Below are 27857 nucleotides of genomic sequence, written 5' to 3' on the forward strand. Positions count from 1 at the left end.
GCTTGAGCAGTCTTGGGACATGACCTGTAAATAAAGACAAATTAATATTGAGAAGAGGCTCTTCTGCTACAGGTAACAACTGTTTCAGTAATTGGTGGATATTCGATGTAGTAAACATTCTGGTTTAGATGCAATCAGTTTATTTAGCTCTTCCTGTCCTATTGTAGTAAAGCACAGCAATAGTTCTTGAGTAAATCATTGCAGCTGAACACCACAAACTAGAACAGACACTGCCTGAGTGAGCAAAGTTAAGGATTTGAAGTCACAGGACAAATATAAACTCATGAACACTACAAATTCCTGATTCAAACAAATGTTCAAATAAATAAAAAGCAACAAAAGGACTGATTGTATAAAAGCAGTTTTATTAAGGCACATATCCTACAGCCAGTACTGAATCAAATCATGGACAGGGAGACGTGTAGGTGGTCTCAAACGAATCACCTGAAAAAGGAACATGAAATTAACTGGATCCTGTTCAATGGTGAATTCAGCCAGAGCAATGAATGATTAGGATGAAAGCATACTTGTCTGATAGTAGTCATAAACGTTGATGACTGCTGGCTTGATATTTTTTACTGCAAGAACCTGTTTCAGCTGCAGAGTGTAACTCATGGGGACACCTTTGAGAACCTGGGAGAAAGGATGAATAGCACATACACCACAATCGAGATGGCAGCTAGTAATATACCCAGTGTACACAGTCTCACCTCTTTCAGATATATTAGGACATGATCATCTTCAACATCAACCCGCTCCACTAGCGGGATGAACGATTGGGGTGGAGATCCAAGCTGAGGAAAATACCATAATTTACAGACACAATCACATCTGAAGGAGCTTCAAGCATCTTGGAACTTTCTAAATTTTAAACCTACGAACCAGTGACGCATCTGCTGTGAAGCCTGACAGAAGCTTAATGTCAACTAGAACCATGTTAGTGCTTGCTTTTACACCATCGTATCTGAATAAAGGTGATGGGGAATAGAGGTTTAGGTCAACAGAATCAAGAATGCAGGATCCTTTTGAATGAGTCAAACAAGAGATGGTTTCAGGACACAAAGCCAAAGCTATTCTTACTTCACTGTGAAGTTCAACATAAGATTGGACCCGAGCGGTCTGCAGTCTCCAGTCACCTTCGCTTCAACAATCAGTGTCCTGGAGACTTTAACGGGTGTTGGGATGTTGTAGAAACACGCCACCTACGGTATGAGCGCCAGGCAGACAAGACTAATCAGATTTGGATATGCACAAAAGAAAGAGAAATAGAGAGGGTTAAGATACGGACCTGCACAGACACACAAGTGGATCCTGATGCTTTAACACTATATTTGCCAGGAACGTTCTTCAGCGGCTTCTCCTGATACAGCAGCCTGTTGTCCCGATTCACATCGAAGCTATAAGAGTCTCCTCCCACTACTGAGGACTGTACAGTAACAGTGCTGGAGCCATCCAAGCTGAACACTTGAGCAGCGTACACAGACAGAGCCTGAAGAGCCACCACTGTATCCTAAAAACAAGCACCAGATTAAAAATCTCCTCAAATGATTGCACTCATGTTTGGTGGTCAGAGGCACCTGGGTGGAGGAGAAGCCTCCATAGGGATTCTGCTGGCCCACGAGCCAGTTGACAATGCGGTTAGCATAGCCCAGATTAGCCGTCGTGAGAGGCTGAACAGCGAGAACCGCTAGCAGCACGTAAGAGCTGATCTCCACTGCCAGAGTATCACCAGATGTCGTCTGAGACCAATGGAGCTTAGTGCCTTAGGATGAGATGGGAGGAAGTTGATTACAAAGTACTGGATTAAACAAGATGCTGGTAAATCTTACCTTCAGAAATGGCAACTTTGTTCAAGGTTGTTAGAAGCTGTGATCGAGTGGTGGTCTCTCCAGCCAGACTGAAGGTGTAGGTCAGCAGAGCGGTGGCATAAGTGTTTCCCAGGTTCCCAACGACAGGCCTCAAGCATGACAGAGCGTTGGCAATGACAGAATCCTAAAAGCAAAACAGATGTCAGACAACAGCCAGAAAAAGAAAATATGCAAGGAGTTTACAACTACTGGATAAGTTTACGGTGGTGGGGATGCCTAGTTCAAGCAGCGATGCAACAATGTAGGCAGTCATGGTCACGTTATCACCAACTCCACCCTAAAACACCAGCACATAGATTAAAAACAAACTTGGAAGGTTTATGGTTAAGGTGCACTTGATAACACATGTACCTTCATGTCGTTGTGGTACAAAGTTCCCTGTTGCATGAGACAACCATTTGAACCCTGCTGGCTTATTAGCCAGTCCTTTGCACTCTGAAGGACATTCGGATCAATGAAGATGAAACGCTTCGCTAGACCAAAAGACCTCAAGACAAAGGCGGTCAACCTGGCAGTGGAGGAAGTTGTTAAACTGAACAAACCACTTATGACAAAGGTTACACTAGAATATTAGTATGAAACTAACCATGTATTGGATGCATCATAACCAAATGTGCTGAATGATCCATCACTGTGCCTGTAGTTTAGTTGTCCTTGGTATCCTGTTCAAAAGAAAGAACAGTGGCAGGGGATGAGCTTATAAGAGAGTCTTGATAATTTCGATGGGAATCAAAGAATAAAGTCATTAAGATTTAGTCTCCACAACACTAAAAATGGATCTGCTCGCCCATACCACTCTGAAGGTAGCCTGTGGTGGTCTCTCGGATGGCTGCGGTCAGTTGCCCTGTTACTTCCAGGTACAGCAAGATGTAAATATTCGGAGCAAGAATTATCATATTCTGTTCTCCACAGCCAGATGGCATCCGTAATAACCCATCTAGATTCTTCAGTGCACGTCCCATTATGTCCCCTACAAGGATGTAAAGCATAAAACCCACATCAGAAACCGTTCCGGTTTCCGCCAAACATTTGTGTCAGTTTATACTCCATGAAATGCTGTACCAAGGACTGAAACTGAGCATCTAGCTGATCCTTGAACCACATTTGTCGGAAACGTCAGAGTCACGTCTTCAGAAAGAACTTTTCCTGCAAACCGAACAAAATGGATCAGCATTGAGTGCTAGGCTAATGTTTGGCTATACAGGGAGAAGGTTTTGGGGAATCATTGAGTGCAAACAAACCCTTTGGACACAGTAACCAACTCTGGGTGTTTGTCCTTTCAACTCCTTCAGGCTATAAACGCAAAACACAACATCAGTAAAGCCGCATGAGATCCATGATCAAACTCCAGAAGGCTGGTAACACTTACCAGGACAAGTAGACTTCGAGTGACTACGTCAATGCGTCCTCTTGTCGGCACGGTCACAACCTCAGTGCCACATCGAGTCTGGGATGGTTCAGCGGAAGCATTGACAGTCACATTGACAGCTCCTGCAGTGACAGACAGGAAGTGAGCAACACCACAAACTTTAAATTTGGTATCAGACGTCTAAAACTGACCAAGAACAGACACCGAGAGGACCCAATTGAAGGTCTTTCTCCCATTGCCACAAATACAGGATGAATACGGATCAGTATATGGTTTAAGAGTGAAGTTCATGGATGAAGCTGGAGTTACTTTAACCTGCCAATGAAAAAAAAGCACATGGAGAAAAGACACATGACCTTCTCTATACAGATCCATTACAGTATATAAAGAAACCATGACAGACCATGATGCACTTGGACAGATAGCTGAAGACCGTGGCCTTCAGATCAAAAGACTCCCCACGAACGATGGAGTACGGCAGCGAGAGCTCCAGGAAGAAGGGCTGGAAGACCGTCAGCAGAGCAGGAGGAGCAAGACCAAAACCTTTGGAAGACAGGCAGAATGCCTCAGTCTCCCATGTGGTGATGGTGTCAGGAACAGTGAGGGGAACTCGTGTGGATCCAGTCGCTCTGAAGAAAAAAAAAGGACACAACTATAAAAAGAAGTAAAAACTGTGGGAAAGTAGCTTTAGATGTTAAAAAAGGTATTACAAACCCCACTTGAGCAAGCTGCCAGATCCAGGTTTCTGGAAAGTAAGTCCTGATGGTCACATCAAAAGAGGAAGCGTCACCTCCAGCACTTTCAGCTACTGGAGGAGCCATTCCAGCCATAGCCATAGGATAACGATAATACATTACTGAAAGAGAACAGCAATTTTAAGTTTCCAAATGGCTTGCAGTTTCAGGTCACATAAGCTACAAACTATAATAAAAGTAAGGAATCAATGAAGTCATGTGGCAATATGAGCGCAAGAAACAAACTGACATACCATCATGGAAGTTACGATAATAATTCAGGCCTCTGTACATGACACACTGAGGTACTCTGATAGGCAAATTTGTGGCAACCTTCATCCCCATGCTCTGTCAGGCAAGAGAAAAACATTTGAAGATTAAGGTGAATTTATTAAACAGGATAATGAACAGTTTTATACCTTGAAGGTTTCGTAGGCTTGGTCTGTAGGAACAGCCCGACGGGGTCGAACATTTATGCACTCCTGTTCATCCTCAACTTCATATGGATAATCAGATAGTGATCGCACTGGGAGCAAGTTGAACACCTGAGAACATAGAGAGAAACTGGTCTTCTAGTATTAAGTCTCACACGTTGGTCTTCAAAAGTCAAAGTCACAATGTTATCACATTTTAAAGGACAAATGTCTTCAATTTGGTTAAATTAGTTCAATGGCATGACAGGGTTTTAGTTCTAAAAAGGTGTAGCATCTGGACCAAATCAGACATAATTCTCCATATTTAATGAATGATCCAGCAAACAGTTACAGGAAACATTAAGCCTTAAGACTTTACATTGGGTGTTTAGAAAATAATCTTCAAGATTCTTATACAAATGCGTCAATCAAGTTACATATTCAAGGGCCTGCTAGAACAAATGGTAAAAAAGAAATTCCCTCCAAATTAGCTCACACAACTCCAGAGCGTGTGACATCTTCACACGCTTTTAAATAAAAAACCCAAAAACAAGATATCTTAGAAATCCAATAAAGTCTGAGAAATCCTGATGTGAAGATGCTGAACTAAGTTTTCGAAGGACCCCCAAGCTTGTGCCAGGCTGTGGCCTTGTCTTTCCAGTCACCAAAGATTGATTCCCACTGGTTCTCTCATCAAGACATCAGCAAAGATCAACTGGAGCCTCAAATTGCATCAGGACAGTTTTATTCAAATGGGCGAGGCATGCAAGTATCAAACTTAAAGGGCACCTATTATGACATTTAAAATGTTCCTAATGTTGTTTAGGGAGTCCCCAACAACAGTTTTACGTGCATGCAATGTCAAAAAACACTTGTTTTCGTATAATATGCATTTATTTTTACCTGATTTGCTCACCGACTCCCAAATGATTCGTTCAACGACTCATTTTTCCAAACCATTCTTTTGCGCGACGCTAATCTGCGTTGATTGGTCAGATGACCCAGCAGTGTTTACAGAGATAATACTTATTGTTTAACACGGAGTACAATGATGCTTTTATCAATTAAATCATGTTATAATAAGGATTATAGTCCACTGCTTTGTAGTTTGTAGTAAAAAACTAAAAATAAGATAAAGAATTTAATGTTATGTTAGCGAGCATAGCCCAGAGTTCATATTGCAAAAGCACAATCAGTCTTTGTTTGCATTAGCCCGATGCATAAAAAAAAAATGCAGTTACGTTACTACGAGGTATTATTCTATTCTTTAAGACAACTCCGAAAACAACGACAAACACTTCACATATCTCAATACAATTGCCATTGAAGACCTAGAAGCTAAACGGTGCTTACACAACAAACAAAATAATAATTAAGCATGCTACATAAAACATAAAAGCAACAATTATTAATAACACTTACAGGTTGTGATACGGAGGAGGAAGCTGATGCAAATACACTTAGAAATGAACCTTCCTTCAATATCAGCCGGCTCGCAAATCCAAGTTTGACTGCATTTAAAAAGCAATCGTCTTCAAAATGGCGCGAACAAAGCACCAGGCTCGGACTATACTTCTGTGGTATAGTTATATGAATTGTAGCCACTTAGTCTTCAAATGCTCCTCCTTGGGCAGATGAAAAAAGTTGGCTTTTGAGTCGCACTTCATAACACCATGAAGTTTTCCCTGGCTTTGGAGCGCAATAAGTGGGCGTATCATATTCAAATAACTTGACAAGTTGACGTCATCTAGTCAGAGAAAAAGCTACGGTCTTCTAACGATTCATAAAAATGACTCCGAGTCGACTCTTACTTTTGAAAGACAATAACTTTATATACGTTGCACTTTCACATTTCAAACTTTGCTGGATGTTTTAGTTCACTTAGATCTATGTTACACACTACATGAAAGGTAAATGTCAAAATTCCATAATAGGTGCCCTTTAAGTCTCATTTGATACATTAAGTATCCTTACCCCTTTAAAGGGCGTGTTGTAACTAAACTGATTGTTTGCTCAAGGCTGATGATCTGCTGAATTTCAAACAATGCTACAACTTGCATGCATATGCATGTGTATGTTAAGAGTAGTTTAAGTTTAGTCTATAAAAGTCTTGTTCATGTCACACATGAAGTTGTCCATGTTTCATGCTCATATACCCGAGTCCCCAATCATGCAGATTTTGACTACTTGCTCTTTAGTACTGTACAATAGGAGACATTTCCCATACCCCAGAAATGTGCATTTCTCATAATTAAACTGTTAAAGTGTTCATGGGACAAACAGGTTTATTGATTGTAATATTATATTTTTCCACAATAAAATTAAATTCTATTAACTGATCAAAATATTTATAATTGATAACAAGTAGTGATTTATTCATATTTATTTTAAGCCAATTCGCTACAAAGGAAATCTGATTGAGGCACACAATACCATTTCAGCACTCAGACGTCTTCCTGGCTCCATGATCCGGATGCTCTGATCTACAGCACTGATGCCACACAGAGACCCTGCTTGAGCAGAGACCGTCATAACGCTTTCCTCCGCAGGAACTGCCGTAGCAGGAGAGAACTGTAGCGACACCTGGGACAAAAATTGACAGGCTATAGGATACATCACCATTCCTCACTTAAAGACAGAAGATGCCAGTGCACATCATACCTTGTTTTGGAAACATGTTTCAGTCTCAAATGATGCACTACCAACAACAACATTCTCACTGGGCAGAACGCAGTAGAGCAGAATCTGCACTGCTGGAGCCATATCGACACTGACAGACAGTTGGAACGACACAGAGCCGCTTGTGGCGGTATTAGAAGCCCTTGCTGTGACCGTCTGAATTCCATGGAGAACGATCACTCCTCTGGACATGACCTGACAAGACAAATGGATGCATAAAAGGTGCTGAAAAAAAAAAAAAACTAATGTCCACTCACCATATAGATGATGTCAGTGGTGTAGTCACCAGCCTCTCCAACAAAAGAATAATTGACAGTCACTGGAAATGCAGCACCACATTTGAGCGGCTGCTCAAGCTTCACTACAGTCAGTTCACTAAATGATGGGTTGTCAGGAGAAGCAGTTTGGAGAAGCTGAACAACCCTTGTATCTGTAGTGAAATATGGCGATTTGTAACCATAAACAACCTCTGGAGTCGCACTTGCCTGGGGAACAACGAATTGAATCAGTTTCATGTGAGAGATTGGGAGAAGTCCATTTCACTAAACACAGAGCAAATCTTACCACTAGATTCAGAGCAGCTTTAGGAAGACTAGCAGTGCTGAGGGAGAACGTGGCCAGTCCTTTCTGGTTTGTAGTCAGATTCTGCAGCAGTTTGTTGGGCCAGCTGTTACCATCCAGGAGATAAACCACTTTGTATGCAATTGGAGTCCCATCAAAACGAGACACTGATATCTGTTGGCAATGATCAAGGTTAGGAAAGGGAACCAATATGAAGGCTCCTGTGACATGGAATTAACATTTACTTGCCTTTCCATTAATCATTGATCCGGTTTCAAAATAATCTGGGAGATCCACAAACGTGACTTTGCCGACTTCAAACGTAATGGACACTGTTGCAGCTTTTGACATGACTACATCTGGGGGAGTGAGGATGGGGTTGAGGAATGCAATAGAAAAGTGAACAGCCAACAAACTTTAAAGCAAGTGCCATTGGTTTGGATCAGCCAATCTCACCTGTTCCCACCTCAGTGACGTTCACATTTACAAGAAAAGTATCTTGCATATTATTTTCAAATTTGGTGTTGAAAAACACTGATGTATCGACGGTAAGGGAGGCACAGCCAGTGGCATTCATCTGGTAGCAGAACAAGGAGTCACATTTAAGTCAAGCACAAGCAGAAGAAAAACCCTCCACTGTAAGGCAGGAGTCAAACCTTTGCAGTTTTATTCAGGCAATGACGGGTCAAATCAGGAACCACAACATATGGAAACGGCTCACGGCACACTTCCACCAATGCTTGACCAAGCACAGGTTGGCCATATGTGTATCTGAGAAACATCACAAGGAACAAGGTCAAGAACAGACCAACTTCAAGACAAGAAAATAAATCTTTACTTACTTGGCACAAGCCTCAACTTTCAGTCCCACATCTGCAACACTGTACGTCTGTGGTGTGTTTACGGTCACATCAAACTTGGGCAAAACTTAACCAGAAACCAAATGACTTGAATCAAGACCTCAGATCGGTCACTGAACTGCTGCACAGTTTATTCACAATGACTTACCATATTTTTTCACCTCAAAAACCTGGGAGATTGTTCGGTCTCCAATAAAAGCCTTTAGTGAGTACATCCCTATCTGAGCCTCTGGGTTTAACTCGTGAGAAAGCTGCAATATCCACCCCGTTGAGGAAACATTTGTCCACTGACCAATCCGGTTATTATGATTATCCTAATAAAACAATGAACAGCTCAGAGGAAAAACAGCAAACAAAGCAAAAGTACAAAAAGCTGCATTGACTCCCATTCAAAAGACTTGCACTGGAGCACACTCACCTCTACCACCACCAGATTGTACTGCGAGACAAAGGAATGAAGATTAAACATTTAAAATAACACACACACTGATCACTGAAATGGCCAGAAAACTCAATATGGTGAAACATTTGGTCTTACCATCTGATCAAAAGGCACAAATCTGGCATCCATAGTGACAACTCTGAAATTCACTGCAAAGAAATCAACACTCACATTAATGCACTTGATCAAAACTTGTATCGTAATGGACTTTCTACACCTCTGATATTAAACCAAGGGACATTCACAGCTCACCAGTTTGTCCTGGATTGTAGATGGGTTTGTCTGGTTGGATGAAGGTCAAAGGCAGGTAACGTCTGAACATGACTTTCCTCTCTTCCGTCGCTCTGAAGACCTTCCCTTGAACGTCCACCTTCAGCTTCTGCACAGATTCTCTATCTACTCGAGGAGCCTGTGGAGAAACTCAGTTAACAAACCAGACAAAAAAAAAAAAAGGCATATGCATCTCATGACAGACCTGGAAGCTAAAGCAGCGGTGAAACGATGTTGAAGAAACTTGCTGCACAAGTTGAGTTGTCCTGTTTTTCTCATCAAGCAGAGAAACTGTCATTGTGAGACGCTCTTGGGGCTTCAGAAGAGTTATGCATAATTTGGCATCAGATCCAGACTCAATCACTGCAGGGAACGTCACCATGAATAACCTGTGAAAAAAATACAGAAACCACAGGACATCTAGTTTATCACTGGATAGCAACAAATGAAGAATAGTGATCTTTAACAATGACGTTGAAAAAGTTTCAATCGGTTCACAAACTATCTACAAAGTTTAGTTAATCCCAACATAAAACAGACAACAGAATGCTTGTTCCTTTCAAATCACATTTAACAGTACTTACGGCCCTGGTTTCTGTCCATCAACAGCAAAAAGAAAAAGGGCTAAAAGGAGCCCTTTCCAAACACTAGTCTCCCTCACAGCCATGAGGAAAAATCATCCAAGACCAAACCAAAATCAAGTCTCTTTCACAATTCTTAGAGCGCTTCTCTTACGCTACCACTGTTTATTGCTGCTGCTTCTCTCAATCCTCTGCACTGAACGCAGGGATATTTAAACACTTTTAATTGTCAGGGAATGCTAACTTTATTTTGCTCATTTAATTGATTAACCACCACCTGGAATTAATTGAGTTAATTGAGTTCTATCTGGTGAATCTATTGATTTAAAACACATCTAAATACTGCCAGTGACACATGTAGGCCCAGTTTCACAGACGGTGCTTAGATTAAGCCAGGATTAGGCATTTGTTCAATTAGGGCATTTAAGTAGCTTTTATACATGTGCCTTTAGGGAAAAAAAACAAACATATTTTAAGATATTGTCAGTGCAAGTTGCTTTCAGTTAAAGGAGAACTCCAGTCAATTTTAACATTGAGCTATATTTTTTGTAAATTTGGAGTGCTGTCAATACAGAGAACAACGACAAAAATCGGTGTTGCCTACACCGTGTTATCCTCTTTTTAAAATTTGCACCCTATTGACTTGAATGGGGCAAATTTTAAACCTGCTTTTATTTCTCTTATCATCCTTGATGTGTCATTACAAGTGCCCAGCCATGTTGAGTGATTCCTTCAGAGTGAACACGAGTGAATCTGACTGCACTAGATGTGAAAGATATGAATACAAATGATGTTTTTTCAGCCAGCACACATACCTGTATTTACATCCTGTCTTCGGTCGAAGTCCACAGTAGTCGATTGTCGAGTTCACTCGACAATCGACTACTTTGGACTTTAAATAAAAAATTATTTTAATACAAATGTATTAAAAAATATTATTATTGTGCAATTTCACATAGGCTTTTCAGGTCATGGTTTAGTCAGCTGTAATGTTTTTATTACTAATGTAAAGCCAAGAAGCGCTTATTGGCACTTTAATACTGTTTTATTGCAGGATACATTTCTTTGTGAGGTGTTTGGCTATTGTTGGAAACAATTTAAGAATAGGAAGTCATTGTTTGATCCTATAAAGCAATGGTGGGATAATGCAAAAATTGAGATACAGCAACTGTGCTGTATACTTTCAATGCTCCTATAGACATTTCCCGATCTCTGGAAGATCTAGAGAGAGAAATAATTGAAATTCAAAATGTAATGGAATCCGTTAGAGACAGAGAATGTGTTAAATTTAAGATAAAAAGAAAGTTTTGGATGATTTGTTGGGTGTTAAAGCACAGGCACAAAGCACAAATGCTCTGGTGCGCTCACGTTTTCAAAGTGTAGCGATGGATGGCCCAACCAAATTTTTTTTGGACTTAAAAAATAGAAATATGCATTCTTTGATCACCCTTCTACCGGAGAAAGGAGACCTCAGAAACATAAAGAACTGGAGACCTGTGTCAGATCTTATGAAGATCTTATCCAAAGCCTTTGCGATTAGATTGAGAGAAGTGATTGGTGGGGTCATCCATGTAGACCAGACATACTGTGTTCCCAATTGGTCTATTTTTGACCATATTAATTTAATTAGAGACATTTCTGGATCATTGGGTCTAGACTTTGGTCTTATTTCCTTAGACCAGGAAAAAGCTTTTGACCGGGTTGAGCATAAATACCTCTGGCAGACGCTAAGAGAGTTTGGTTATCAAGAATTAGTATACCGCAATCTGAATGTAAAATTAAGTTATCAGCTTATGCTGATGATATTGTTTTCATGATAAAAAAATCAAGAAGAAGTAGACACCCTGCAAGTAATAATAAATGAGTTTGGTAAACTGGATTAATAGTGAAGCTATAGGTGTAAAGTGGGAAGGTAGATGCCTTCTTAAACTCCCTGCTGGACTTGAGTGGAAGAAAGGTGGTTTAAAATATTTAGGTGTATATCTTGGGGATGCCTCCATGTTGACAAAAAAATCGGAAGGGGTTTTGGAAAAAAACAAAAGGACAACTAGAAAAATTGAGATGGTTGTGGCCAAAAAATGCCTTTCAGAGGACGTCAAGTCAAGTCAAGTCATCTTCATTTATATAGCGCTTTAAACAATGTAGATTGTTTCAAAGCTGCTTAACAGAGATAAATGGATAATTCAAGGTAACATTGTTTTGGCTTTATAGCTGTTCTTGAATAAAGATATTTTCCAGCTAAAGTTATTTTTAATTTTGAACGATCATTAGTTATTAAATTAGGGGCCGCTAAGACGACACCGTTCTCTCTAAACAGACTTTAAACGCAAACCTGTGAGAAACGCTGATGGCGCTCACGTGTGCATCAAGAATTAATTCTATAGTTTTGCGCGTTTGAATATATGTGCGCATGTTTGTAATTCCCTAAAAAAACAAGCCGTAAAGGTGCCATGTGTATTGTCTGGCAAAAAAAATCAAGTCATACTCCACATTCCATACCAGATGGGGGCAGTAATACCTCCATAAAGTGAATTGGTCTACTCTAGAGTAACAGACGAGAAACGGCATAGTCTCTATGCTCCGCCCCTACCTTCACAACAACCCTAGAGCCATAGCCGAAGCCTAATAGAGGACGTTTTGCCTCCAGAGGAACGTTGGGTGATGTCAAGTGATTTTGAAACATGACATCTTCAAGCTACTCCCCTTCACCTTTACCAGTGAATATGTTCATATTCGTTTTGTTCATATTACATTTTGAGTTGTATATACACATTGTTTAAATTAAATTAATTTGACAGACAGCATTCTGTCAACATCATTGGTCAACATCAGACAGCGCACGTGAACCGATCATCTCTTCTATAGTAAAAAAAAACACGAACACTGTTGAAAGATACAGTAGGCTACAAATGACCTGTTCGCGCCACAAATTGTTCTCCGTCCTTAGCGACCGAGTCATTGAATGTGAAACAGCCGGCTGCTGTCGTCAGCGAGCAGCAATATTCAGACAACGAGGGCGCGCGCGCCGCGTTGATACCTCCGTTTCAGTTTCTCGAACCCGCGCAGTGCGGCGGTCAGAACACGGAGACCATTCTGCCCCTAGCTATGCGTGCGAAAGCATGGGAAGCGATCCCGGGCGTGTCAGAATGGGTGCTGAACGTTGTAAAACAGGGCTATGCGCTGCAGTTCGCTCGCCGTCCCCCGCGCTTTCGAGCCCGGACCGTGACGAGCGGCTCTCTTCCCTGAATTGAAATGAAGTAGTGGGCTGTACTGTCCACACGATTGACATCAGGTTCAAGTACGCCCACAAGCCGTGCGAGTTATTCGTGTATTGCTGGTTGACTGCTGGTTATGTTGCCTGCATACCGCCTCCCATGGCCGAAACTGGTATTACAACACCTGTCGGGCCGTGGCTAGTAATGCTAATGCTAATTAAGGTTGATATCTCTGCAGCACTCTGCAGACTTATGACATCATCGCCTTTATTTCTTCTCATTCTTTTGATGCGTGTAGCTCATTTTTTGGATATGTTTACCTCAATTTTTACACATGGCACCTTTAACAAACTACTTGTCTGGCCTTCAAATTTTGATACAGAATTTTATCACTTCGGGGTAGATAAGCAAAACTGAAATTATTATTATAATATGACTTGATTTCAGTTCAGTTCAGTTCAACTTTATTGACAGACTCAAGGTCCATTAGAAAACCATAAAAAACAACAACAACAACAACAACAACACAACAACAACCAAACAATTACCAATTATAAAAGACAGTTATACCAGTGCTTCCACAGCTGTGACTGGTATGGCACAACACTTTCACTAGGATTTACCAGTAACTTAATAATACCATTCTGAGAACCATCCAGTCGACCAATAAATTTGTACATCAGATTTCTCAATAAAGCCTGAAAAGTGTTGACTCTTGCCTTACAAAACAATTCACTTGCACTACACCACCTAGGTTTTTGAAGCAATATTCGCATACAGTCATTATAAGCCACCTGAAGCTTATGTATGGTTGTCTTTTTAAACTTGGCCCACAATGGGGCAGTGTAGAGTGGAGGACAGTAGGCTTGAAAGAGCCTTATCTTAACATTGTCTGAACACATATAGAATTTTCGCTAACGCTTTAGATTACAGCCCGGAAAGTACTGCGTAATTACAATGAAATTACAGTGTAACTTTCGGTAATTACAGTGTACCTATAAAGTACTTATGTGTAAGTATATAGGGGAACAATGTAAAGTCTTGGGAATAAAGGGGTAACAACCAGGAAAATACTGCGTAATTAAAACTAAATTACAGTGTAACTTTCGGTAATTACAGTGTACCTATAAAGTACGTACGTGTAAGTATATAGGGGAACAATGTAAAGTTTAGGAATAAAGGGGTAATAACCAGGAAAAAAAAATTTTTATTTAGGCAAATTATTTATACTGTAAGTATTTTAGAACTACGGGGTACTTATACTATAATACAATCTTACTTTTGGGAGCAATTTAGCGAGTAGGCTACATACACTGCACCTTTTTGTAATAATAGTGTATACAAATACATAAAGGCTTTTTTCAAATTACGGGGTAGCCTATATATCAGTGCATTTATAAAGTAGGGTAATTTGTTTTTATTTTTTTATATCAGATTGTAAATAATTTGCCTAAATATTATTTTTTTTTTCCTGGTTGTTACCCCTTTATTCCTAAACTTTACATTGTTCCCCTATATACTTACACGTACGTACTTTATAGGTACACTGTAATTACCGAAAGTTACACTGTAATTTAGTTTTAATTACGCAGTATTTTCCTGGTTGTTACCCCTTTATTCCCAAGACTTTACATATTGTTCCCCTATACTTACACATAAGTACTTTATAGGTACACTGTAATTACCGAAAGTTACACTGTAATTTCATTGTAATTACGCAGTACTTTCCGGGCTGTAATCTAAAGCGTTACCGAATTTTCTTGCTAACATGTTAGCTTGAGCATAAAGCATACGACACTGCCTATACATGTCATCATCATCAGACAATTGATCTGTGAGGAAGTGCCCCAGCTATTTTGTTTTATTACAAACACCTAGCACTTTGCCTGCCAGATAAAAAAACTGGAAAGTTGAGGTCTTTATCCCCTTTTGTTCTGCATATCATGACAACACTCTTCTTAGCATTATACTGCACGTCATATTTGAGCCCATAATCAGAACATATATTCAGCAACTGTTGAAATCCAGCACTGCTAGGGGAAACAATAGCCAGATCATCGGCATACATGAAATGATTTATTAAAGCGTTACCATTTATCCGAGGGGTTAAATTTAACATCTGATTAAATCTGTGATCCATCTGTGTGGTGAAATTATTCCTGGTTTGTATATTTGGTCATTAAGACACATCTTCACACGTGTTTTGTGTGACCGACTTTGTGTTTCTGTAAAGTGGATGTGAAGACTGTAGTTTAATTACTGTAAATACAGCTCTTGTTTGGCTGCACTAGTTAATAAAAGTATGAAATCAAATTGAAAATATACATTAAACCTGGAATTTTCTTAAACAAAAATGTTTCTACTTTTTCTATGCAAGTAAATAAGTATTATTGATCATGTGACTCTGTACAGACAGTCAGATTTTTTTTTATTGCTCAAGATGCCCTTTGGATCCTCTCAAATCATGCTGGAGAACATGGGCATCATGGATTTGAAAAGTGATAAAGAAACCACAACTTTGTTCAGCCACAGCCTTAGATGAAATCAACTAAAATACATTAAATCTGTGAAGATCTCAGCAGAGGAGGATTGAACAACTCCACAAACAGCATTACCAGCTTCACTTATTACTAACCAGACTGACTATTTCTGTCAGACGTCTACACAAGTTTTATTGAGAATTAACAGATGTGTAGATGATTGTTGAAAATGTTTTGTTTGAGGTCATCATGGTGATCAGTGTTTGCTTTATTTGGGCTCTTGACCCTTAACTTTTGTTAAATTGCTTATTTTTTCAGCAATTGCATATGTTTCCAAAAATATTTCTGCATTGATCAAGCAGATCAACGTCGGTTTTAAGTCAAATGATTGCATTAGAGAGATGACATGGAGTTGCAATAAATGCTTTAATAATCCGTACAACTGTAGCAGCGGGCCGTATTACTATTATTCTGTTGCGCATAACTGAGTAACTGATGACAGCACGATATGTTGGCCAATCAGCGGAAACGGGTGTTTCATTTAATCCTGGTTATTCATAAGCTGTTGTTTCACACTGCACATTCCTAAATCCCCATACACCACGCTGTGTTTCCGTGACTGCCTAAAGTGCGTGAATAGAAGGCTCACGATTAGTTGTCAGTTGCTAAGCATAGTTGTAGCATTCTAACACCGCATCACTTCACACTGTACAAGTTTGGCACCGCAACGTGGAGTTAACATAATAAAAGCAGAGCTAATCCTGCTCCAGAGCAGGGTTTCATTAGCCTGGCTCCGCCCTCCTACGTACGTCCGCTCAATTTTCATTTTCCTTCAGTACTAGGTCTGGGATTGTGGTGTATTCTTGGGTTTTCTCCGATCATTTTTTGCAGGTCCAATCAGCGAACAGAGGGAGTGGCTGAGAATGATGACGTTGAGGTCGTGCGCTAGTTTGAGTCGTCATACGTCACGACCAAACGTTAGCGATCGATTGGTTAGATCCAGAGTGACTCTGGGCAGATCCAATAGTTTTAAACTTCAACAGAGTACCCACCATCAAAGAAGTTAACGCTTGTCAATGGAGAGAGGCCAGACTCTCTGTACAAATGAAATGTACAAGAGTCTGGTAGAACCAGGCTTGGGTTTCATAACCCCAGGTAAAAAGCAGTGCTAACTCCTTTTTTAAATAACAAGTGTGAAATGCTTCCTTACCCAGGCTTAAAAGCTGTTAAAGGGGTCATGAATTGGTCTATTTTATTATATAATGTAACTATGATTTTTACATGAAAAATTGTCATAATTTAGATATAAAAGGCATTTTTCCTATCCTGGTTTTAGCCTCAGATTTCCATGCTCTGTTTGAAAAGGCGTGTCTGCTGTGAAACTTGTGTAAACACCCACTGCTGTGATTGGTTGACATGTTTGCATTTAAATAGCTAGCATTACATGTGGAAATCTCTCAAATACTTTTACAGCTATCAAGATTGCTATTTAGATCTATTCCATCACATGAAAGGTTGCAGTGATGAGTATTGAACAGACGGTCTGTTGATCGCATGAATGAAAAGATTACAGCATTGCTAGGCAATTTCTGCACTCACGAATGCTTTCACCAAATAACAATGCAAACATGAAGTAAAGTAAGAGCTTCATTATGCAGTGTAACAGCAGCATTGAGAACGTAACGAGTTTTGGCAAGTGTCCAAAAACTCACGTTGTGTGATTGACAGCTTGGGCTATTGGAAATGGAGCGTTCTTTGATTACTTTCTGCATACATTTTAATCAGTTTAAATATATTTTTTTTATCCTACTAAGAGAAACAATGCGATTTGATATTTTAGTCATTGGCTTGATTTACAGATGCATAAACCGTATTAAATGGTTTGAGAAAGATTGTCTGAATTTGAATACAAATCAGAAAGTCACTGATCAGGCATTGGAACAGTTATTACTTATTACCATGGTTGGAAAAGAAAGTTAAATTTGCCAGTTAATGAAGGGTCACCTGCAAGCAAAGCACCTCAATTTTAAATGGCTAGTTAAAAAAAAAAAAAGAAAAAAAAAAAAGAACTGCAACTTCGAGTGAGCCATGTTAAGGATTAGAAGTCACAGGACAACTAGAAACTCATGAACACTGACTAATTCAAACAATCACAGATAATGAACAAGCAACAGAACTGGTTGTATAAAAGTGGTTTTATTCAAGTCACGCATCCTACAGCCAGTACTGAATCAAATCATAGACAGGGCGATGTGTAGGTGGTCTCAAAGGAATCACCTGAAATAGGAACAGAAAATTAACTGGATTATTAACAGTGAATTCAGCCAGAGCAAAGCATGATTAGGACGAAAGCGTACTTGTCTGATAGTAGTCATAAACGTTTATGACTGCTGGCTTGAGATTTTTCACTGCAAGAACCTGTTTCAGCTGCAGAGTGTAACTCATGGGGACGCCTTTGGGAACCTGTGAGACAGAAAGGATGAACCACAGCACATGAGAAAATGGCAGCTAGTAATATACCCAGTCTCACCTCTTTTAGATACACTAGGACATGATCATCTTCAACATCAACCCGTTCCACTAGCGGGGCAAACGATTGGGGTGAAGAACCAAGCTATGGGTAAGAGACATCATTTACACAATTAGTTGAAGGAGCTTCAAGCATCTTAGAACTTTCTAAACAATCTTAAATACAAACCAGTGACGCGTCTGCCGTGAAGCCTGACAGGAGCTTAATGTCTACTAGAACCATGTTAGTGCTTGATTTTACACCATTGTATCTAAATGATGAAAAGAGGTTTAGTCAAAAAGATCAAGAACAACGCTTCATTTTTGTAAGAGTCATAAACATCAGTTTCAGGACACAATGCTACTTACTTCACATTGAACTTCAACATAAGATTGGCTCCAAGCGTTTGGCAGTCTCCAGTCACCTTCGCTTCGACACTCAGTGTCCTGGAAACTTTAACGGGTGTTGGGATGTTGTAGAAACATGCAACCTATAGTACGAGTAGAAAAAAACAAACGCATTTAGATTTGGATGTGCACAGCAAATCTAGAGGGTGAAGATACAGACCTGCACAGACACACAAGTGGATCCTGATGCTTTAACACTATATTTGCCAGGAACGTTCTTCAGCCGCTTCTCCTGATACAGCAGCCGGTTGTCCCGATTCACTTTGAAGCTATACGAGTCTCCTCCCACTGCTGAGGACTGTACGGTGACGGAGCCGGAGCCATCCAAGCTGAACACTTGAGCAGCGTACGCAGACAGAGCCTGAAGAGCTACCACTGTGTCCTAAAAATAAGTACCAGATTAAAAAAATAAATAAAAAATCCAAATGATTGCACTCATGTTTGGTAGGCACCAGTGATGCGCGGGTTGATCCAAAATGAGCGGGTGCCTGCGGTCACCCGCGGTTACCTGCGGTTACGAGTCATCCAAAAATATTTTTAATGATATTCGGGTCGCGGTCGGTCGGGTCGTTTGAAATAAAGATGCCAATTAAACCTTTGTACTTTATATAGTACTAGACACAATGTTCTATGAAATACATAGGTGTATACACTTTATTGGCTGAATAACTGCGCGAGGATGACGCACGAGCTCAGTCAGAGATGACAGTGGGAAATCCTTATTTACCTTTTGAATGTTGAGCGCGTTATTAACTTTTGACTAAAAGCTGACGCGGGACAAAATGCCCGATTTCCCAACACGTTGAACTGAGCAATGCCATTGTGCCATTTTAATAGGCTTTTAAACGCATATAGCTCAGTAATGTCAGTTTTATGTATTTGCTGAGAGGGGGCGGGGTTTTTGTTGGGAAAGTCGGGGGAGAGACGCGCAGCGCACTTCGATTAGACTGGATAAACACATGCAGCATCTTAATTGTTAAGAAAATGAAACGAATTAAATGAATAAAGCAAGCCTTTATTACAAAACACTAGGCGATATCATACAGCATTCAGAAAAATGCGCACCGCTAGTTCCTCCGTCTATGGCCCATGACGCGATGAGCATTTACTATAGCTACTTTAAAAAAACGCGGGTCAGGAAGCGGGTCGGGTACAATATTTTCTTTCTTTTTTTTTGCGGTCCGAGTTGCGGGCGGGTTATTGAAAACGTCGGTCGGGTGCGGGTTGTTTATACATTGACCCGCGCATCACTGGTAGGCACCTGGGTGGAGGAGAAGCCTCCATAGGGATTCTGCTGGGCCACAAGCCAGTTGACAATGCGGTTAGCATAGCCCAAATTAACCGACGTGAGAGGCTGAACAGCAAGAACTGCTAGTAGAACGTAAGAGCTGATCTCCACCGCCAGAGTATCACCAGATGTCGTCTGAGACCAATGGAGCTTGGTGCCTTAGGATGAGATTGAGGGGAGAAAGTTTATGCCAAAGACCCTGATGAACCAACATCAAGCTGGTAAATCTTACCTTCAGAAATGGCAAGGTTGTCCAAGGCAGTTAAAAGCTGTGCTCGAGTGGTGGTCTCTCCAGCCAGACTGAAGGTGTAGGTCAGCAGAGCCGTTGCATAAGTGTTTCCCAGGTTCCCAATGACAGGCCTCAAGCATGACAGACCGTTGGTAATGATGGGATCCTAAAAAAGCCAAAACAAATATCACAGCCAGAACAGGAAGGTCATCTGCAAGGAGCTCATACAATTACTGGGTCGATTTTACCATGGAGGGGACACCAAGTTCAATCAGCGATGCAACAATGTAGGCAGTCATGGTCACACCGTCACCAACTCCACCCTAATAAAAAAAATACAATTTACAAGAAAAGTCTCAACCTACTCAATAGATTCCAGTGCATTAAGAAACATGTAACACACCTTCATATCACTATGGTACAGAGTTCCCTGCTGCATGAAACAGCCGTCTGAACCCTGCTTGCTGATCAACCAATCCTTTGCACTCTGCAGGACATTTGGATCAATGAAGATAAATTGCCTCGCTAGACCAAAGGACCTCAGGACAAAGGCGGTCAACCTGGCCATGGAGAAGAGGTCACAAACAGAACTTACAAAAAGCTGGTGCCACAGCAGATTATACACACTAGAACAATGAGAAACTCACCATGTATTTGATTCATCATAACCAAACGTGCTGTATGATCCATCGCTGTGTCTGAAGTTTAGTTCTCCTTGGTATCCTGATTGGGTCAAAAGCCAAATGTAGGATACTAAATTCCAAGGAAGCCTAGTCCTGCTCTTCCCATTGGACTATCATTTACATATGCAAAGTGGGTTTGTCATCCATACCGCTCTGAAGGTAGCCTGTTGCAGTCTCTCGGATGGCTGCAGTGATTTGCCCTGTGACCTTCAGGTACAGCAGGATGTAAATATTTGGAGCAAGAATGATCATATTCTGTTCTCCACAGCCACATGGCATCTGTAATAACCCATCTAGATTCTTCAGTGCACGACCCATTATGTCCCCTATAAGAGGTCAAGCATAAAACCCACATCAGAAACAGTTATTCTACCAACCTTCACATGTCAGTTTCTACTGAATTACATTTTTTACCAAGGACTGAAACTGAGCATCTGGCAGATCCTTGAACCACGTTTTTTGGAAATGTCAAAGTCACATCTTCAGAAAGAACTTTTCCTGCAGACCGAACAGAATAAATCAGCATTCAGAGCTAGGCTAATGTTTGGCTGTACATAGAGAACGTATTGGGAATCATTGAGTGCAAACAAACCCTTTGGACACAGTAACCAACTCTGGGTGTTTGTCCTTTCAACTCCTTCAGGCTATAGAAGCAATAAAACAACATCAGTAAAGCAGCATGAGTGCCATGACCAGACTCCAGAAGGCTGGTTAACACTTACCAGGACAAACAGACTTTGTGTGACTACATCAATGCGTCCTCTCGTCGGCACAGTCACAACTTCAGTGCCACATTGGGTCCGGGATGCTTCAGCTGAAGCATTGACGGTCACATTGACAGTTCCTGCAGTGACAGACAGGAAGTGAGCGACACCAAATATACACTTACAATTTAGATAGATCCAAAACTGACCTAGAACAGAAGCTGAGAACCCCCATTTAAAGGTTTTTCTCCCATTGGCACAAAGACAGGACACATACGGTTCAGTATATGGTTTAAGAGTGAAGGCCGTGGATGAAGCTGGTGTTACTTTAACCTGTCAATGAAACGGAACACATGGAGCAAAGACACATGACCATCTCTATACAGAAATTATCTAAAAGAAAACCATGGCAGACCATGATGCACTTGGAAAGATAGCTGAAGACCGTGGCCTTCAGATCAAAAGACTCCCCACGGACGATGGAGTACGGCAGGGAGAGCTCAAGGAAGAAAGGCTGGAAGACCGTCAGCAGAGCAGGAGGAGCAAGACCGAAACCTTTTGAGGACAGGCAGAATGCCTCTGTTTCCCATGTGGTGATGGTGTCAGGAACAGTGAGGGGAACTTGTGTGGATCCAGTGTTTCTGAAAGACAGCAGAAGAGAGAAATAAGGGGAACAGGAGAAGTAAAACCTGGGTAAGTAGCTTTAGAAGGCACTAACCCCACATGGGCAAGCTGCCAGAGCCATGTTTCTGGAAAGTAATTCCTGACAGTCACTTTTAAAGTGGAAGTGTCACCTCCAGCACTTTCTGCTTCTGGAAGAGCCATTTCTACAGGACCATTCAAATTCATCACTGAAAAAGACAAGCAATTTTACACCAAACTGCCCCTCTTGTTGCATCTATAGAAATGATTAAAACACCCAACACCACAACTTGCTTTTCCACTAAGGAGGTGTAACCTCACATAACTGAATGAAAGTTCAAGTCATGCATAATTTGTTTTCATTGAAAGAATGGCCTCTCTGCATAGACCTACCTTCTGGGAATCTGGGATACAGCGGGCACGGAGGGGCTCGTACAGCGAGATTTGTTGCAATTTTCATTCCCAGGCTCTGTTGGAGTGACAAGTCAAAACACAATACAGATTTAAAGTCAATAACTCAGTTCATGACCATGTAGTCACAAAATATGTTTTTCTACCTTGAAGGTTGTGTAGGCTTGATTTGTGGCATCAGTGTAGCCAGGATCCATATCAAAAGCTAGACGGGGTTGAAAACCTAGACACTCTGATTCATCCTCAACGTTGTATGGGTAACCTGATAGTGATTGCACTGGGAGCAAATCAAACACCTGGAACCATGAAAAAAAAAAAAGTGTTTAGGTATGTCACTTTTGAAAAATGTTGAATAAATTCATTAATGTTTGGCATGTTATGTCAGAACATGAATGTATGTTAAGACGTACACTAAAACTGCTACAATCACAACAAAAGGTTTGTCCTATTGATCTCAGCACAACTCAAATTCTAAAGCTGAACCTGAATGTCAGTCAAGACCAACAAGAATTTAACTACACATGGATACCATTTTAGCACTCAGACGTCTTCCTGGCTCCAAGATCCAGACGCTCTGATCTACAGCACTGATGCCACACAGAGATCCTGCTTGAGCAGAGACAGTCAGAACGTTTCTTTCAGCAGGAACTGCAGTAGCAGGAGAGAACTGTAGAGACACCTGGAACAATGACCAATACACTGTAAGATATGTCACCATTCCCCACTTGAAGACAAAAGATGCTAGTGCACATCATACTTGGTTTTGGAGACAAGTTTCTGTGTCAAACGACGCACTACCAACAACAACATTCTCACTGGGCAGAACGCAGTAGACCAGAATCTGCACTGCTGGAGCCATATCGACACTGACAGACAGTTGGAACGACACAGAGCCGCTCGTGACTGTATTAGAAGCCCTTGCTTTGACCGTCTGAAATCCATGGAGGACGATCACTCCTCTGGACAAGACCTGACAGACAAACAGATACATAAGTTCCTAATATTTTTTTTATTTTTATTTTTTTATGTCCACCCACCATATAGATGATGTCAACACTGTAGTCGCCAGCCTCTCCAACAAAAGAATACTTCACAGTCACTGGAAACGAAGCACCACATTTGAGAGGCTGCTCAAGCTTCACTATAGTCAGTTCACTAGATGGGTTGTTGGGAGAATCAAGGTGGAGAAGCTTAACAACCCTTGTGTCCGTGGTAAAGTATGGCGATTTGTAACCATTAACAACCACTGGAGTCGCACTTGCCTGGGGAACAATGAATGCAATCGTTATTTTTATTTTTTTTAGAGAAATTTAATGTCTACATCTCAAAATACAAAGAGCAAATCATACCACAAGATTCAGAGCAGCTTTAGGAAGATTAGCAGTGTTGAGGGAGAACGAGGCCAGTCCATTCTGATTTGTGGTCAGATTCATCAGCAGTTTGTTGGGCCAGCTGTTACCATCCAGTAGATAAACCACTTTGTTTGCAATTGGAGTACCAACGAAACGAGACATCGAGATCTGTTGGGAATGATCAAGGTTAGGAAAGGGAACCGATGTGAAGGCTTCTGCAACAAGGAATTAACTTTTTTCCTTGCCTTCCCATTAATCATTGATCCAGGTTCAAAATATTCCGGGGTGTCCAAAAACATGACTTTGCCAACTTCAAACGTTATGGACACTGTTGCAGATTTTGACATGACTACATCTGGGGGAAAATTAAACCAACTCAAATAAACAAGTTAACTTCCTCCATACACATATCTTTGGTTCAGATCAGCCAATCTCACCCGTTCCCTCCTCAGTGACATTCACATTTACAAGAAAAGTGTCTTGCATATTATTTTCAAATTTGGTGTTGAAAAACACTGATGTATCGACGGTAAGGGAGGCGCAGCCAGTGGCATTCATCTGGTAACAGAACAAAGTGTCACATTTAAGTCAAGCACAAGCAGAAGAAAAACCCTCCACTGTAAGGCAGGAGTCAAACCTTTGCAGTTTTATCCAGGCATTGACGGGTCAAATCAGGAACCACAACATATGAAAACGGCTCACGACATACTTCCAACAAGGCTTGGCCAGGTACAGGTTGGCCATATGTGTATCTGGGAAACCTCACAAGGAACAAAATCAAGAACGGACCAACCACAAGATAAGAAAATATCTGTAGGTTTCACTCACTTGGCACAAGCCTCAACTTTAAGTCCCACATCTGCAACACTGTACATCTGTGGTGCGTTTACTGTCACATCAAACTTGGGCAAAACTAAGCCAGAAATAAAAACACTGTAAGATCTCAGATCTTTCGTTGAACTGTTGCACATCATTCACAACTTACCGTATTTTTTCACTTCAAAAACATGGGAGGTCATTTGGTCGCCAATAAAAACTTTTAGTGTGTACATCCCTATCTGAGCCTCTGGGTTTAATTCATGAGAAAGCTGCAATATCCACCTCGTTGAAGAAACGTTTGTCCACTGACCAATCCGGTTATTGTTATTGTCCTATTAAAACAATGAACAGCTCATAAAAACAGCAAACCAAAATGTACAGAAAGTGGCAGCAGCTCCATTCAAAGACTTGCACCAGAACAAACTCACCTCCACCACCACCAGATTGTACTGAAAGACAGACAGAAATATTAAGCATTTAAAAGAAAGACACCATTGCAGCAGTCATTGAAGAGAACTGCAAAACTGCTCAAGTAAAAATGACCTGCAATAAATGTGCAATTTCATGGCCAGACCTTACCATCTGATCAAGTGGCACAAATTTGGCATCCATAGTGACAACTCTGAAATTCACTGCAAAGACACAATGAACTTACATTAATTGCATAATGCACTTGATCTGAATTTGCAGCAGATTGGACTTTCTACACCTTTAATATTCAACCAAGGGTCATTCACAGCTCACCAGTTTGTCCTGGATTGTAGATGGGTTTGTCTGTTTGGATGAAGGTCAAAGGCAGGTAACGTCTGAACATGACTTTCCTCTCTTCAGTCGCTCTGAAGACCTTCCCTTGAACTTCTACCTTCAGCGTCTGCACAGATTCTTTATCTACTCGAGGAGCCTGTGGAGAAACCCAGTTTAACAAGAAGAAAAAAAGAAAGAAAAAAAATGCATCTAATGGCATACCTGGAAACTAAAGCAGCGGTGAAATGGCTTTGAAGAAACCTGCTGCATAAGTGGAGTCAAACCATTTTCCTCATCAAGCAGAGAAACAGTCATTGTGAGACTCTCTTGGGGTTTCAGAAGACTAGCACACAATTTGGCATCAGATCCAGTTTCAATCACTGCAGGGAACGTCACCATGAATAACCTGTGTAAACATCATTAAGTTTAGGTTCAGGGACCAAATGGAATCAGGTCAGAACATTTACATGTTGGTTGAATATCCACAGAAAGTGTCCACAGGGTTGCCAATGCCAGGTCTGTGCATCAAAAACAGCCCAAAAGAGATCATCGCCATCAGGAGAGAAGAGGGTTTGCGTGTTTAGTTGGGGTGGTATTAAAGCTGCATGATTTTGGATAAAAACTAGGTTTTGTTCCTGGAAAAGGTCACAGCTCTGAACAAATAACATGTTACTTAACAGAAGTTCTAACAATGTTAATTGATGTAGTGCATTTAAAAAATAATTATTGAAAAAATAAGTTTGACAAGATGATTTTTAAATATTCACTTGTTTCATTACTAAATTAATATCTTGAATGATTCAATGACATACACTTTAACATTTACTAGTCACCCACCTAGTGGTGTACAATCAAAACTCCATAAGAAAAATTAGAATATTGTGCTAAAGTTAACTTCAGTAATTCAACTTAAAGGTGAAACTGATACATTATAGACTCATTACATGCAAAGTGAGATGTTTCAAGTCTTTGTTTTAATTTAGATGATTATGGCTTACAGTTTATGAATTATTCAAATTACAGGGGGTACTATACCCCCCAATGAAGACCCAGTACCGCCCAAAGAGACAGAAATAACAGATCAGGGGGTCAGATAATTTCTGATATTGTGAAAAAATATAATTACAGTTACAATACAAGTCAACTCCTATTTTCACTGTAGGAACATTTTAATGTTAAGCAATTTCAGACACCTCTATTGTGGACCGTACCATTTTTAACCGCCGTGGCTAGAAGCAACGGAGATAGAGAACGACTTCAACTTCTCAAGTGTCAACGTTGAATGACAAAACGCTAGGGAAATTCCTCTAGTAGGGATTGTCTGGACTGAATCAACTCATAGCCCTGTTGTCCGGGCAGGTATAGGAATTGGTTTCGGTTTAGTATATGAGAGGGTTGGGTCTCACCTCCAGGTCTTATGAAATCTAAAAAATAAACCAAATCAATATTTCATGAAATAGGCTTCTTGTAAAGGTATTACTTTTACTAGTAATTAGAATGGCATTAAAGCGCACTTAACTTTTGGGAGTTGATCAAAACAGTTCTCTTTTGGATAAGAACAATGAGATATTCTGTAGCCTACTGATTATCAGTTTGTCGCATGTTTAGACCACGGTGGGGATTGATATGGTAGTGGACCATGATGATCATAGAAGTGAAGGAGTAGTAGGCCTACCCCCTAATTATGGTGGGGTAATTCACACTGAGTTTATGAAAACCCCAAATTCAAAATTAGAATATTGTGAAAAGGTTCATAAGCTGGAAGCCATAATCATCAAAATGAACAAATAAATGCATGAAATACATCACTTTGCATGTAATGAGTCTATATAATACATCAGTTTCACCTTTAAAGTTGAATTACTGAAATGAACTTTTGCACAGTATTCTAGTTTGAGTTTAATGACAACTGCTCGCTCTGGCTCAGCAGCACCAACACAGATTTGATGTTCTGTTTGATTGTCAAAGGTTTAATAAACAGGCAAATCTGTCATTTAATAATAAGATGTGTCTGAATCGAGATACAATCTCTTAAAGATTAATAGTGCAGCTCTAGGTTGTATGTTGGAGCACTGAATGTTTAAGTATGTGTGATTGGTTGTCTGGGTGAGACCTTTAAGCTGCAGAAAAACGAGCAAAACACTGAATTGGCAACACTGGACTACCATGGTAAAAAAGACGAGAACAAGACCGTTTTGTTGATGAGGAACAAGAAACTCATTTCAACAATGACTTGTAACAAGTGTTAATGAACGCCATTCATTATTTGACCACTAGATGGCCACAAAGTAAAAGATGCTTAATTAACTTTTAACATATGGTTAAAGCTTTGGGGATTCATTTTGCAATCTTTAAAACTGCATCAGCATAAACATTAGTCTGCTTCAGTTCACGTCAAAGCCCATGGTACTCACGGCCTTTTCTGTCCATCAACAGCAAAGAGGAAGAGGGCTAAAATGAGCCCTTTCCAAACACAAATCTCCCTCACAGCCATGAAGAGCAATCATCCAAGACTAGACAGAAATCAAGAGTCTCTTTCAAAAACCCTGCAGCACTTCTGTTAAGATCCACACTGCTCTACAGCTTAACTCTAAATC

The 27857-nt window shown here is 40.5% G+C and overlaps 1 protein-coding gene across 1 annotated transcript; it reads right to left on the bottom strand.

Moving 5' to 3' along the window:
* Window positions 1-344: 344 nt before the first annotated feature.
* Window positions 345-27857, bottom strand: LOC307009868 (uncharacterized protein). Its single transcript, XM_079634051.1, has 67 exons — window positions 27675-27857; window positions 25483-25666; window positions 25261-25417; window positions 25096-25148; window positions 24945-24965; window positions 24683-24848; window positions 24526-24610; window positions 24335-24449; window positions 24135-24255; window positions 23943-24052; window positions 23695-23865; window positions 23383-23607; window positions 23103-23315; window positions 22875-23024; window positions 22492-22641; window positions 22328-22403; window positions 22011-22143; window positions 21708-21933; window positions 21502-21625; window positions 21311-21432; window positions 21181-21232; window positions 21003-21086; window positions 20738-20914; window positions 20553-20628; window positions 20309-20465; window positions 20154-20228; window positions 19909-20071; window positions 19650-19834; window positions 18549-18770; window positions 18350-18471; window positions 18171-18252; window positions 18003-18086; window positions 17830-17935; window positions 11225-11228; window positions 9402-9585; window positions 9179-9335; window positions 9023-9075; window positions 8903-8923; window positions 8633-8798; window positions 8467-8551; window positions 8281-8395; window positions 8081-8201; window positions 7874-7983; window positions 7628-7798; window positions 7321-7548; window positions 7046-7258; window positions 6818-6967; window positions 4391-4516; window positions 4226-4319; window positions 3952-4093; window positions 3641-3866; window positions 3429-3552; window positions 3238-3359; window positions 3110-3161; window positions 2931-3014; window positions 2662-2838; window positions 2455-2530; window positions 2220-2376; window positions 2071-2145; window positions 1830-1992; window positions 1578-1762; window positions 1289-1510; window positions 1081-1202; window positions 883-964; window positions 711-794; window positions 528-633; window positions 345-444 (listed from the first exon to the last, which is right to left on the bottom strand). Exons 1-67 carry the CDS (start codon window positions 27752-27754, stop codon window positions 404-406), a joined length of 8505 nt encoding a protein of 2834 aa, XP_079490177.1. The 5' UTR covers window positions 27755-27857; the 3' UTR covers window positions 345-403.

This window comes from Phoxinus phoxinus (assembly GCF_949152265.1).
Source record: "Phoxinus phoxinus genome assembly, chromosome: 1".
Taxonomy (NCBI): domain Eukaryota; kingdom Metazoa; phylum Chordata; class Actinopteri; order Cypriniformes; family Leuciscidae; genus Phoxinus; species Phoxinus phoxinus.